The following is a 14,379-nucleotide window of genomic DNA, read 5'->3' as shown; positions in this document are numbered from 1 at the left end:
TAGTTGGAGTTGAGTGACGCACACTATGACGTAAGCGGAGACTCCGTGATAGCTAGCGAGTCGGCGCGGCCCGCGGCGTCGCATATCCCTCAAGGGCCAACTTGGCAACAGCATACTCGCAATGACGGCCTCAGCCGAAATAAATAAAACGATGAAGAGAGTAATTTACCGAGCGATGGGCCCATAAAGGAAGAAAAAAAAACATAGAGCACATGTAATGCACAATACTTTACATGTTTCTCAAGCTTTTGCGCTCCGTCTTGCACTGTGTATAAACAAACCGAGCCCTCGGTCATCGCAACGCTTCCTGACATGTTTACATACAAATAAGATTTAGTTACCAGCAAAATAGTGTCCTCGTTGCTGCGCATGTCAGTTTTGAAGCTTCGTCGCACTTTTTTCTTTCAAGGTTTGTGCTACAGCTCCGTATTTAGCGAAAATTACGTCCACGGTAGCAGAACATGACCGAAGTGCCGGTGCCACTACATTTGCCAGCGCTGTGAAATTCCACATGTTAAAATGGATCCAGTGCACAATATAGTGCGCATAGGCATCCAGAACATTAGTTGCAAGACGTGAGAGCAGGCAGCATGCGCCGATGATCAAGAAGCTGCAATTTTTGGACCGGCAGCAGAAACACTTTATTGTAAATGGGGCCATGGCATAAAGACAGGAAATATTTCTGACGTTCTTGTGGCGCGGCGTAGCCGAGCGGTTAGCGCCGAACGTTACGGAGCAAGCAGTAGCGAGTTCGAATCTTACCGTTTCTGGCGCTTTTTTTTTTAACCTTTTGTAATGCATTTCTCGTGCTTCGTTATTTTTAGTTTTTACTTTTTACCCGAGGCCCTTTTTTTCGCCGGGCGACGAGCGCAATATATCGACGCTCTCCTTGGTATGAGCGGCAAGTATGCCCCTTTTGTTTACGACGCCTGCAAATAGCACGTTGAAGGTCTTGTTGACGCAGTTAATGTTGGTCAGATGTGCCATGATTTAGTGAACAATTGAATGATAATGCGTTTTTCCTTCGGTACTTAGCATATGTATGCTTTTCGTGGCGTACGTAGCTACAGTCAAGCGGTCAGGTCGCAGACGAAGCGGCAACGGCGGCGATTTGTTGGCGCAGAAGTGTGAACGAAGGAGTGTGTCGGCGGTAGCGGATTTCGCTCGCTCGTGCCTCCTAATGCTCAAATGGGAACCATCAAGGCGCATCTTCTGCTCCAAGCTCGTAATTCAAGTGCTGCAGGTTCAAACAAACCATCAGAGTGCGCACGAAATGCCTGAGCCGAAACATAACCAAAACTGAAGTGGGCGCCTGTGGCGCCTCCAAGTATATTTTTGTATTTGCCTTGCAACGTTTACGTTGTCTTTTCGCCGTCGTTTACGTACGATAAAAGCGTGTTATCATGTTTGAGAAAAAACATACGTACCGCATTCAAACATGCAACGTAATTCGCATTTGTCAGCCTCCGGGATCCCTAGCGCGTCACGTGATTTGTAGTTGCGAGCCTCGGCCGTTTGGCTGTGGTGGCGATACCTGTATTTCTGTTATTCTTCTTTACTACCTTATAACAGCTCTGTTTTCAGTAAGAGTGGTCTTTTTGTAATCAGGAACTGGCATTTTATCGATGCAAACCCACTTCCTTTCTCTCTTTAGTGTCCCTTTAATGCAGGATGTGTCTTTGCACTCTTATTCTGATTTACCTGTGACCAAAAGACTGCTGTTCTGCTGAGAGCTTTTGTTCTCCCACCAGAAAAAACGGGGGAAGGGCCAATGCACAACAAAGTAGGGCTGCTTGCTGCAGGTGACACCCCTTTGATAGCTTGTTCTGTCAGGATCGAAGATATGTAGTGCAGTTGTGCAACGGGGTCTGCGAGGAGAATGGTGGCCGCAGTGATTGAATCAGGGCGCGCCGCTTGTTTCTCAGGAGGCTGACGGACGACAGCGAGGAGCCATACAGCAGCGACTCGGAGGATGACGAGGGCCCGCGCCCCTCTGCCGTCGCCACGTCTAGCGAGGAGGTCAAGATGGAGGTCGACCCGATCACTGAAAGTGAGTGATGCCGTGGCTCGTTGCCTTTTCTGAGGGGGGTTCTAGGATTTCTTACCATCGTTGCTCGGTCCATTGCGTGTTTGCCAAGTTCTTGCATCATTTTTAATCGTTGGGGCTAACTGACAAAACGAGACCGAAAAAAAAAATAGAAAAAAGAAAGGACCACACAACAGGTGGCATAAATAATGGTGCTTCTAAATCGTTGAATTTGTCCTTTCAGTTTTCAGGCTTGGTTTCGCCTTTCCGGTCTTTTGTTCACTTTTCTGGCTTGGAAGTCAGTGTTTCGAGTGTTTGAATTGACGGTTCCATTTTTTTTTTTCCAGTTTGTTTTCTGTTTTGTTTTTAGCACTCTTGGTTCACTTTTGGTGTTCCCAAATTCATTCTTGCATTATTGGTACTTTGTAAAGGTTCTCAGGGTTTTCTTTCTGCTGCATTTAAAAAAGTGTAACATTCCCTCAGCTTCGTTTTGATGCCTCTTGCAACTGAAGCTTATTTTAGGTACCCTGGTTCGGGTACCGGGAGCAGCAGAAAACTGTCCCACCAGAAGTGTGGTAAAGTGCAAATAATTTGTCGGGTGTTCACAGTGGACACAGTTGCCATGGACACGACAAGTCCATGGGACAATGCCGCCACTTCAAACGCCGACTCTGGATGGGCCACGTTCGACAACTTTGCCAACTTTGGTGCAGTAAACTTTGAGACGTGAGTGTCCTTTTTTTTTCTCTCTCTCTTTTTTTTACTTTTTCTCTGTGGCTGGTGAAGTGAACACAACATGCTGTTGTGTAGCTTTTGCATATATTGACACCCTCGTCTTCACTCTTTGCTGATCGCGAGCGCTGGCCCTACCTAGCTCGCTGCCACTCTTTGGTCATTGATAACTTCCGCCAAAACCCGACTCCATGACAGTATGACGCGTAAAAGAGAGTGCATACAGGAGAGAAGCTTTTAGTGCTGCTACGTAGTGTATGTAAAATAAACAAAAAAAAAATTTCTCTCCTTGTTCCTTGTTAAATTTGTTCCTTGCTGTGGACGGTATTCTTGTTGATGCGGTCGGAGGTGGAGTAGCTTCTGTGAAGTGGACTAGGAAATAAAACCACTCTTTGTCAGGATATACAGTCGAACCTGGATATATTGAATTTTGGCTATATCGAACTCACGGAATATTCCCTTGAAAATCTCATGTAAAAGTATAGGAAAGCCGCATCATATATCGAATTCAATTTCACCGGTCATTCAATATATTGAACTCCGCACCAGGCACTGAATAGTGTACCTTCCCCCAAAGACGATCGCATCACCCTCTGCCATTTGCCGCGTGACGTTTTCAAGCCGTGCGGAAGGAATGAGAGGCGACAGTTCAGCGACGGCTGTTTTAGGGCAGGGCCGTGCCCATTTCCCAAAGGCGCGCGCATCTGCAGTTATCATTTTTCGCGCACCAGCACGTGACGTTTGCAAGCCATGTGTATGAATGAACCAGAGAGAACCGGTGGGAACGAGAGGGGAAAAACGCGACAGAGCGAAGCGCAAGGGTGTGCCCATTCTTTTGCCGAGCTATCTCTCTCCGTCCTCTCTCCCGGCCTTCGTTCGCAGTGCGCCAAGCCAGCTTAGCCCATGTTCAGACAGAACGTCGTACGCTTTCTGCAGGGTGTGTTGCGAACCCTCTGCGCGTGGCGGCTGATGTGGCTATGGCGCCTGCGGACGTTAAGAAGCGGCAGATCTCTCTCTCTCTCCTTTTTTTTTTCTTTTTTGAGAGTCCATTCTTATCGTTGTGCTGTACGCGCAGCATAGCGCGAGACATCGGCTGCGGACGTTAGGAAGCGGCAGCTTTTTTTGTTTGTTTGTTTGTTTTTTGAGCGTCCTTTACCTTTGCACGTATGAATCAACGAAAGCACGCGGTCAGCTGCGATCATGTCACTGGCTTTTAGCATTTTTCGCTTCAAACAGCATTTAGCTATCACGCTTTCCAATGATTTTGTGGCAGTGGACTGCGCCCACCCCCAAGTGTGGGGTGATAAATCGAACCAGGCTTGTGCAATCAAGCCATCACAGGCACTCTGCCAAGTTCGCTCCCCGCCATCGCAGGAGCTATCAAAAAATAAACACGCCGTGACGTTATCACTCCGCAGCATCTTGGTACGCTGCCAAGAAATGAGAAACATGCAAGCGAAAACGCTCATGATTTCTGCCGCGGCAACACAAAAACCTTGTTTTGAGCTGCCGTGGTGGCTTGAGCGGCGAGAGGGACGCAGTTCCAACAAGTTAGAAATTTTTCGCTCTGTCGCTGCCGCTCGTCGCTGAGATCGCTCAATCGCTTGCATGTGAGCGAGCTGCCTTAACACTTTTTTTTTCTTCTAATTTTCGGGTGTAAAAGTGGAGGGTGGGTTCATTATGGGAGTGGGTTGATTACGCGACAAATACGGTATTGTTTTTTCGCATCGTAAATGCCGTCACAAGCCGATTTCTGTATATCGAATTACCGCTATATCAAACTATTTCGCAATTTCTTTCGAGTTCGATATATCCGGGTTCGACTGTAGTTCAGATTGCTGACCACATTTAATTAATGTGCTCACTCTGCTACCTCTTGATGCGTATTCTGCAAAAACCCCTGTGTAGCAGCCAGCTATGATTTTCACATAAAATTTGAGTGCCGAAAGTGCAAATTAGTGGTAACTTGGTTTGCAGTAGCAGCAGAGTCAGTTTAAAGCAAAGCTGTTTCGCTCTTAGAAATTACTGGGTTGAACAGACTAAAAAAAATTGGGTACAGTGAAACCTCGTAAAAGCATCTGAGGACGTCTTGAATATCTTCTGGGCTAGTAAAGGACGATACCTTTTTACTGCAATCGGTTGATAGCCCCTGATCCTCATACTGGCTTGACGGCTGGTCGTGCTGTGCATCTCTAACCCCCTAGCCAAGCTGTTGCTTCTGGGCCCTGGTGAGTCCAGCCTGTTGTGTATTCAGTGAGTGACTGGGGTTTGTGCTAAACAAATTTTTGTTAACCAACAGATGATGTTATGGGCACTAAAAAAAAAAAAAAAAAAGACCATTTCAGCTGAAATTTTATCTAAAGAAATGTCCATTGGCTGGTAAAACAGCCACAGCTGTAGTGAGAGTGAAAAAGGTCCATGCAACTGAAAAGTCAGAAATGTGAGACTTCAACTTCGTCCTTGACTTAAGTGGCTTGCCGGTTCGCTACGCGATGCAGTGCCGCAGACACGACTACGCCAGCCATGCCAGTTGCCATGGAAACCTCGGAACCAACACCCTCACCTCTGGAAGTCCAGGCGTCTGTAGTTTCATCACCGCAGCCTGCAGAACCAGATTCAACGAAAGGCCCGGGTAAGCCGAGGCCGTCAGTTTGAAACTTCCGGAAGTGCAATTTTTGGGCCTGCCAGCATTGTTGCACCGCCAGTACAAATTTTTTCCCTCTATAGCTTTGAGTATTGTGTGTGCACAAGTGACAGACACACGAGAGTGAAGTTAGGCAACACTCGTTGTCCATTTCTTTTGCATACCTTATTCTTTTCTGCTCATGTGAGGAAATTGCTTGTGGCAGAGCACTGTTTGTTGAGTTTGGTCTGCTGAATAATGTCAACCTCAAGGGTTCACCAAGCTTGTATCACAGTGAGCCAACCCTTCTTTCTCATTTGTTTGCGAACTGGTTGTTTATAGGCCTCGTAAACTTTTCCTCGTACACAGTGCTTGTACACTTTTCCTAAGTGCGAAGAATATTGTTTCATGGTTTCTTTTACTAGCCTTAATGGCAAAGACCTCATAGCGGGGAAGGGGGGGGGGGGTTTCGAGAGGTTAAGCTTGCAGGAATTTTAATTTTCACATTCTCGGAAGGGGTTTTCACTTTTTTCCCGACTTCTGCAACTACGCATTTTATCAAAAATTGCCAGTCTGAGTGAGCTGTGACTGCTCATGCAGAAGCAGTGCCGGTGCCAACAGCAGCCGCTGGCAGCCAATCCGAGCCAAGTGCCTTGGAACAGAAACCGGCAGTTGAGTCAACGACGGTCGGCGATTTGCCCAAGGTTGAGGGCTCAGACAGCACACCGAACGCCTCGGTATCCAACGTGGCCAGCATGAACTGCGTCGAGCTGAACTCTGAGGAAGTCAGCTCTTCCGTGGACGTCGGCGGTCAAGGGAACTGGTAGGCCCATCAGCTGTCAGCCATTGTGCTAGCTGCTGAATTGACTCTCTACATATACTTCTCCAGAAGGATGGTTGAAACCCGGCTCAATTTCGTGTTGGCACTTAAAAAGTAGAAAGAAAAGTCGGGTTTCTCGTTTCCGAAGGTTAAACCCCCTACGACTCAACTTCTTTGATAGCCAGGACGGTAATGTAGCCCTTATATGAATTCCTCAAATTCGATATTCAATATCGAGAAACCAAGTTGCATGTATATTGCAGTCAAATCTGAATCAGGTGTGACCGCAAAAAAATTGTTCATTATTTTTAAATATCATTGTAATGAAAAATCTTCAGTTATAAGTGAGTGGTCAAACCTAAGTTTAAAAATGACGTACCTTGGCAGTGGGCACATGTGCAGACAAGAAAAATTTGAAATGAAAATGTTGCACCAACTTCAAAGGTGGTTGATTTGAAGAAATCAGTAATTTTCTTCTGCCGTACGCAGCACACACGATCACGCACTACATTACACCACTACAGCACATACACCTTCCACTTCGCACAACACCTCATCGGACGTATGGTTGCACCGAGCGATGAAAGCATGGACTTTATCCATGCACACAAAATAACATCAGAGTTCGATGTGACCTCATCTTCAGTGTTCTCTGAAGTTTGAAAATCTTCTCAGCCTTTCAAAATGATTGTGGCGGTTGAAGGGACAATGCTAGCTGCCTGCAGAAGCCGATTTGCTTTTTCCCTGTGTCGATTTCTTGCCTATCTTCTTGGCACCTTCGCTGGCTGCAATCATCCATTGTCGGATTTCGCACGAAATTGCAATAATATAATCGCGACAAAAAAAACGTATACTTTCCCGCCCACGCGAATGGCACAAATGACCGACCGGCGAACGACACACAATACAGAAAGAAAAAAGGCAGGTGACTAGGCCTGCGGCTTCGTGAAGTTGGCTTCTCCTGAGTGCTGCTAAGCCTAGTGGTAAGACCATTTTTTTTAAAACGTGGCGCTTTTTTTTTTTCTTAAGGAAAACAATTGCCTTGCGATTCTATCTAGCGCGTGCGGCGATGTCAGGGAAACCGTCGCCGCGGCCAGATGAACTTTACTTAACCGATTTTTACCAAAAATGTCTTTACTATAAGGGGGGGGAAAGTTTACAGTCGTCTATGGAAGATTAACTGGGACTTCAGTTTCACTTTACTATATCCGAGTTTACTATAGCGGGGTTCTATTGTATACGCTATATTGAAATATGTAATTCTGAAGTATCTTTGCATTGAAGACACAGGAAATCTGCTGGGGATTTTTTAAAAATTCGTTATCCTAGTAACAAGATTTGGCTGTACAAGCTCCTTGCAGCTAAAGTTCTTCAAGGGTCTTCACTGAGATCATGTGGGACTTACCTGTTCTAGTCTTGGATGTCGCTGCAGTAAAACGTCTGTAATTTGAACTCTCCTAATTTGAAATGCTGAATTATTCAAAGAGCTTCTGTGGTCCTCCAATATCTAACATTATATCGGCTGGATAATTTGAAGGGGTGGCCTGCTCCAAGCTGCCCAATTTGAAGATCTGAGGTGCTATGTTTGGATGCCCTATAACTGAGAAATTAGGAAGATAGTGAATAGAAAGCGACCACGGCTAGATCTAGACATGGTTAACTGAACGGATAGAGCTGCTGCTCTTGGTGGTGGTGGTGGTGATGATGATGCTGATGAGAACCTCGTCTGTGCAGTTTGCCTGAGTTTGTGGAGGCTGGCCCAGCTGACTCCTCGCCAGGCAGCGGTGTGGGCAGCAGCCATTCTTCTGCCGCGTTGAAGCCGGTGGCTGCCGCGGAAGCCCCCTGTGCCAATGGCCCCGTGCCTTCTACCGAGCCACCAAAGACCTGCTCCGCAGCACAGGCATCGGCTGAGAGGTAACTAGTCCTCTCTCTGTTCTCCAGCTGCTTGTCATGTAGGCAAGCTGTGTCCCACAGGCTGCTTCAAGTTTTGCTCTTGCAAAGGTTAGCAAATGTGCCACTGTGGTAACAACAGCGCCCAGTTTACATTTCCTCTCTTTGCTGTTGATTCACTGACTACTGCTTGGCCCGAGCACCATACATACATCGCCTTAGGCTAGGCAGTCTGACCGCTGTCATCTGCAACAGTGATACAAAGAAATCTGAGCCCTGTCTTGAATTATTCAGTTTATATGCTTTTTCTGCTTATTTTATTTTTTTTTTTTTTCCCAGTGTAATAGCTTGAAAAGCATTCCTTCCGAGTTGCTGTTAGTGGCCTGCCCATTGCACGTCACTAGTTATAGCTCACGGCTTTCCTGTTCTGGTAGAATGTGCTGATTACATTTAAGACGGCGGAGGCTGTAGCCCATGATGTCGAGACGGTGAGCGTGCGCGAGGTTAGTCCAAAAAGCATTCGGCAGTGCTACAGTGGCGCGAGATTGCGGTCACCTCGTAATTTTTTCACATTTTACGGGCTTTCTTTGAATGGCAGAAAAAAAAAAAAGACCACATTTAAGGTACATTGGTAGAAAATAACTATGCCCGATTTGCATAGTTAATCAAATGCAAAGTAGGTGCGTAGCACTGCTTAGGCGCTGAGGTAAGCACAAGCTGCTTCACGGCGCGGCGAGTGGTTCGGAGTCGAGGTCCAGGGAGGACTGCACATGCACGTCTGCTGTCTATGAAGGCTCTGATGCGAGGGGAGAGATGCCGAAGTTGAGGACACGCGAGCAATACACAGTTGCTCACTGCTGAGTAACACCCGCTTGTGCAACGCTGCTCAGTGATGGCTGCCACGTCCGCAACTGACACACCCCTCTCTCACTGTATTACTCTATCACTGGGTGCCTCTATGCGGCCGCTCCGCCCACTCGGTGTTAAGTCGCGTGATGCAGGCGTTGCCACTTTCCCTTTCTCCTCTTCAAGTTCAAGCAGAGATGGATGGACATAGAGATAGAGTGGCTTGTGCTGCAGTTGTGCGACCGCTCTGCCTTCTCAATGCTGGGCTGCACAGCGCACGCGTCGCCCCCTTCTCTTTCTCCACTTCAAGTTCACGAAGAGAGAGAGAGAGTGAAGCGGCTTCGGTCAGACATCGGCGAAATCCCTGATTGAGGCTAGTAGTGCTACGCACTAAAAACTATTATGCAGTAGATTCTCAGGGACATGAATCCAGATTATAAGAATAAGTAAAATTCCCCGGCCAGAGTCTATTGTGTACAGTGTGCAAGACTGTGAATGTTCTGAACTCACTCCTGCGCCACTACGGATGATGCATACTCGCGAATGAAGCACAACCACAACTTGAGCACTACTGCATGCTGCCGGCACATCACTCGCTGACTCTGCAATCGCCATTCCACTGTACACACTGCGTGTAGTTCATGGTCCCGCATAAGCTCAAACAGCAATTTCAGCGGCGCTCGGTCCACACATCAATGTCGCGATCGCCCGTCGCAGTGTGCACCGCGAGTAGCTGATGGCGGTGCACGTGGCCCGCATATCGTTGACTCCACGATCGAGGGTGTCAATTAGTTGTACCATGGCTGCGCAATGGAAGCGCGCTGGGTGCGTTTCATTGAGCGGCTGTGGCTGTACATGTAAAGAGCAGGCTTCAGCGATGCGCAGCCCGCACATCGATGACCGTAAAATCTCCTGTCGCGCTTTAGGTGCCACGAGAAATTTCCGCCGGCACAATCAGCAGGCCCACACAGCTCACACATTGTCAACTCCATGATCATTAGTTGTGCTCTACGCACAGAGACTATTTACGGTGGTCAACGTTGACAGCACCTATCACACTGTAAATCGCCGTGAGAAGTTCACAATGACGCGTGGCTCGCACATCGCCTATTCTGAGATTGTCTCGCGCTGTACATGTCAGGAGTGATGAGCTATGACCGCGTCGCCTTAAATAAAATAGACCTCCTCAGCTATAAACAGATCTGTGTGAGTGCCTTTCAATGCTTCTGCGAGCTGATTCTACCAGACGAATTTTCGGATGATAAGAGTTCTTTCACGACCCCATGAGATTGAGATTTGTATTACTGAAATTTAGCATAAACATTTAGCATAAATCATTTTAGTTGACTAACTAAGCAGAGTATGAAAACGCCGCGGTGCAGTGCACATGAAACACTTTGTATGCAGTATTTTTTTCCGTTGTTGCAAAAGATGGGTTAGCGTGCTTTATGCAGTTGTGTTTTTATGTGACGGAAGGGCATGCTTGTCAGTTCTAAGGCCGTGACGATGGAGAGGAGGTAATGGGATCATCGTTGTTCCGAGCCTTGTTTCACAGGTCTCTGGCGCCCTCTTCTCATAACCGCTTCAGCTTTGCTTTCACTGTTGTGCCAGGTTTAGCATTGTGGGTGTGTTGAAACGATTGCGGATGGGACTGACCTCACTTTGAGCCTGAGCATGCCTACCTGGCTGCTACACTCCGCTGCTTGGACTCACCCTCATACACAAGCTCAGATTCTGGGCCTTTGGACGACACCTTCTTCAGAAAGGAAAGCAGTGAAGGCACTCCTTAAGTTTTTAAAGGACTCTGGGTTGAGTTCTGGACCTTAGGTGTATGCTCGCTACCCCCTTTTACTATAGATCTCTGGACATGTGACAGACTCCTTTCCTTGGTGCTCTTTCTTTTCTTTTTTTTTTTTTTTTTTTTGCCTTTCAACTCTCTTTCCTCTTTCTCTCTTTCTCTCTCCCTCTTTTCACTTTAAAGCACTAAGTTCAGTGTGAGAAAACACATGTCCCTTAAATATTATAGCCGTGACTGGTACACTTGAGAACATCTTTTATAGGCCAGATTCTCCCCGTAAATAACTCTGTTACTTTTTCAGAAAGCGCACTGCAAACATGAAATGAGCCTTTCTCAACTTCGTTTAACCATCTAGTAAATTGTTCACCCTTTCTTTGATGCGCAGGCTAGGAGACGTGGCAGACAAGACCAGCAGCAACGGAACCACCAGCGAGTCTGCCATTGTTGCCGCAAACGCAGCACCCAGTGTAGCGGCAGCAGCCTCCAATGGCTCAGTCGAAATTTCGGCGGCTCCGACTACAACCACCGTTGCTCAGGTTACAGGACCACCTGCAGCGACAGCATCACCCCAACCACAAGTTCAGAATGGACCGCTGTGAAAAAAAACTCCTAGAAAGTCTTGTTGCTGCCTCATCGTGGAATAGAATGTTACTGTGTTTTTCTTTTCTTTTCCGGACTGCTTTTTTTTTTTGTCCTCCGGATATTGATGGAAAAACAAAAGAAAAACAAAAATCAAGAGACTGGTGTGGATGTGCAACAGCGAGAACTGCAAGCTTCGTCGTGTTTGGAACCTGTTTTGCAGAGAAGGCATTTTTTTTTTTATTGCCCACTCTCTCTTCTTCCCTCGAAATGTCATGATTGAAGAGATTATTATTGCTTGCTTGAGGCCTCTTCTCACATGGTTATCTTTTCATGTCCATTCATTCCTCTTTTTTTTTTTTTTTTTTTCTTTTCTTTTTTTGGCAGTTGTCTTCCTATGTCACCGCACGGGACGCCATACTTGAGGGACAGGCAGAAAGGCCCATGCTGTAAATCTGTAATGCATGCCAGCTATAAATATCTTTTGAGAATCGTGTACGATTGGATAAAATGTTGAGCTACAGAGGCTAGGACACTTTTTAAGGGTTGACCAGCTTTCTTTTTCTTTGTAATAGGGAAAGAAGGTTTGTTTAGGTTATTGAGCTGGGTAGTTGGAATGTGCTTCAAGTATTCTAAAGAAACCTACTTCCATGTTAGCTGAAGGACATGGACTGCGGTAAAAGTGGAGCCATTCGTACCAGACTCTTCTTTTCTGGACGTTCTGATTTTACACGCAATGGCAGGGGCGAAACTGCCACTTCTGGATAACAACTTTTTTTTTTTACAGTGGCATTTTTTCATACTTGAGGTCTACTGCAGACTTGTACTCTCTTAATAGTTAAGCTTGGCTTCAATTTACATTGCATTGCCATGCTTTGACTCTCAAGTTACAAGCTTCCTTGCTAGCCTGAACGTTCCCAAACTCGTGTCAAGTTTTCTTCGCTTTTTAGCTAGTGTGGATCGTGCTGTGCTTTTTGTGAACGTCCTGAGCCTGTCTAAACGAGTTTTCCTTGTTATTTCTTTTTCACAAAGCCACTTTTCTTTGCCATACGTCTAAGACAGAAGTGTATAGTTTGCAAAACATATGAGGTGGAGTATGTAAAAAAAAAAAAAAAAAAAACATTTCTGTTTGCTCAGACTACTCTGTAAATGTGTAACCATTGTGCTTGGTCTTCAGTCGTTGATGCCTCGACCATCTCACATCACGTGCTAGACAGGTTGGTAATCATTCACAGACGGTTTGTTTTCAGCAAGGAAAAAGGCATGCCCCACACCGTCTTTGAGCGCCAGCTATGCAAGGAACACCAACGCCGAACTTTTTCTCAAAGTAAAGGCTTCTGGAGGAAAGTTTTTGAGGCAGTGTCCTTTCTTTCTTTAGTTTTTTAAACATGGGCAACAAGGTGCATGGTTACTACAGTTTCAGATTATGGCTATAACTCTAAGCATAGTATGTGCTTTAGCGTGGGACTACAGGCTGACCGCGTGCAGTTAGGGTGTTGCAGGTTGTGCGACCCATCCCTTACGTTTTCAGACCCCATCTAAACTTTGTGCGGAAAAACTTAGCACATGTGATTGCTTTTTGACTGTGAAGCCAGCCTGCTGGCATAGTGTGCTTGAATTTGGGCACTTTTTGGATGCTGTGTCGACAGCGAGTGTAAATAGGAGCAATGCTGGTGCGTTGTTTGCAGCCTTTGAGCGATCCTGGCGGTACACCTGGTGCGTTTAATATCGATGGGCATGCAACATGTACAGGGTGTGGTGTAGTCGTCCAACTTTGCACCTTGAGAAATTTATAGTTTCGCACTGGAACCCTGTACCAAAGTCTGTGTTTCTGATAGATTGCCTGTCGTTCGCTTTCAGTAGGTTCTGTTCACTTTAGGCGGTGACATCTGCGCGTTGCACTGCTTAAGTTTTGACAGAGTGCTTCTTGTTAGAAGCACATGGAGACGACAGTGGCACTTTGGAATAAAACCTTCCGCCAGTGCGCAAGACGTTTACAGTTTTGTGGGAAAGAAGGCTATTCATTAAAAAAAACATTTGACACCTAATGGTCAGGCGTGTTTGTGTGCAAGTGTGCTGAAAACGGACGACGGGAGCTGTTATTTTGACTGCTTCTCTGTCTTCCGTGTTCGTCATATACCCAGAGTTTCTTTTTGTCATTTGCAGAGTGTTAGGCTGTACAATGCACAAGTCTACCAGAGCATTCAAGCGGCGCACTCTAGTGGTCGGCAGAAGAATGAAAATTGGGGCGAACTATGGCAACGAGTGGGTAGGCGATGAAGTGCCTTCTGGTGTCTCGGCAACAGGCTTTTGAGTGCTGCAGAGGGGACCTACGTGTCCAGGGGAAAAAAAAATAAAAATAGGCGCACTTTTTTGAGGTTCGTACGTACCTGTGCTCTTCAGTTATTGAGCAATGCTTAAAACATGCCTTTGGCGATCATGATTGCTCTATACAGGAGCGTAATATTTGTTTTTCTGTTCCTCGGCATTTTTTTCCACATGGATATCTTGCTGCAAGCATTTTTTTTTTTTTTGCTTTGCTGAAGGCAGGAGTTGGATAAACTGTTTGAATGAAACAGCCAAGAGTCAGTGATGCAATAAAATAGTGAAAATGACTGTGGTGTTCAATGGGTCTCGGTGAAACTAGTTTTACCAAACATAACCGCATTAGTGTTCACTTAAGAAAATAAAAGTAAAACGAGTAGTCTACTTTTCTTTACCAGTTCGAAGCAGTTTCATTTGAACATGACGATACACTTTCATTACTCCGAGCAAACTTTTTTCTTTAATAAATATACTGTCTTGTGTCTTATCCGTGTAGACAGTGCAACAGAATCGAAATGCGGTGGTCATGCCATTCAAATTTGGCGCGCATTGCTTAGTTTTGGCGGGACCGTGTAATAAACGCCGTAAGCTTTAAATCGACGCTGCGTATACTTGCTCCATGTCGCATGGGACACCTAAAAATTAGTGTCGCTCTTTATTTCTGCTTGGAGTAGATGTTCTTGCCTTCGGGAAATGCCGCGGAAAAAACGTGCACGTAATGCGCACTCCTGCGAATGTCA

The 14,379-nt window shown here is 46.2% G+C and overlaps 1 protein-coding gene across 5 annotated transcripts in view; it reads left to right on the top strand.

The window, feature by feature from the left end:
• fmt (phosphatase 6 regulatory subunit 1-like protein fmt) overlaps positions 1-13,930 on the top strand; it is a 53,979-nt gene extending 40,049 nt beyond the window's left edge. For all 5 annotated transcript variants that reach the window (XM_084583639.1, XM_084583638.1, XM_084583637.1 and 2 more), the window contains 6 exons: positions 1,926-2,050; positions 2,635-2,752; positions 5,257-5,390; positions 5,982-6,204; positions 7,936-8,115; positions 11,121-13,930. In XM_084583639.1, coding sequence (XP_084439765.1) covers positions 1,926-2,050; positions 2,635-2,752; positions 5,257-5,390; positions 5,982-6,204; positions 7,936-8,115; positions 11,121-11,334 — 994 coding nt within the window. In that variant the 3' untranslated portion in view covers positions 11,335-13,930. The remainder of the gene's footprint in view (positions 1-1,925; positions 2,051-2,634; positions 2,753-5,256; positions 5,391-5,981; positions 6,205-7,935; positions 8,116-11,120) is intronic.
• The last annotated feature ends 449 nt before the right edge of the window (positions 13,931-14,379 follow it).

Source organism: Amblyomma maculatum, chromosome 11, assembly GCF_055883805.1.
Source record: "Amblyomma maculatum isolate TAMU_Amacu chromosome 11, ASM5588380v1, whole genome shotgun sequence".
Lineage (NCBI taxonomy): Eukaryota > Metazoa > Arthropoda > Arachnida > Ixodida > Ixodidae > Amblyomma > Amblyomma maculatum.
This window is presented reverse-complemented; position numbering and strand designations above follow the sequence as displayed.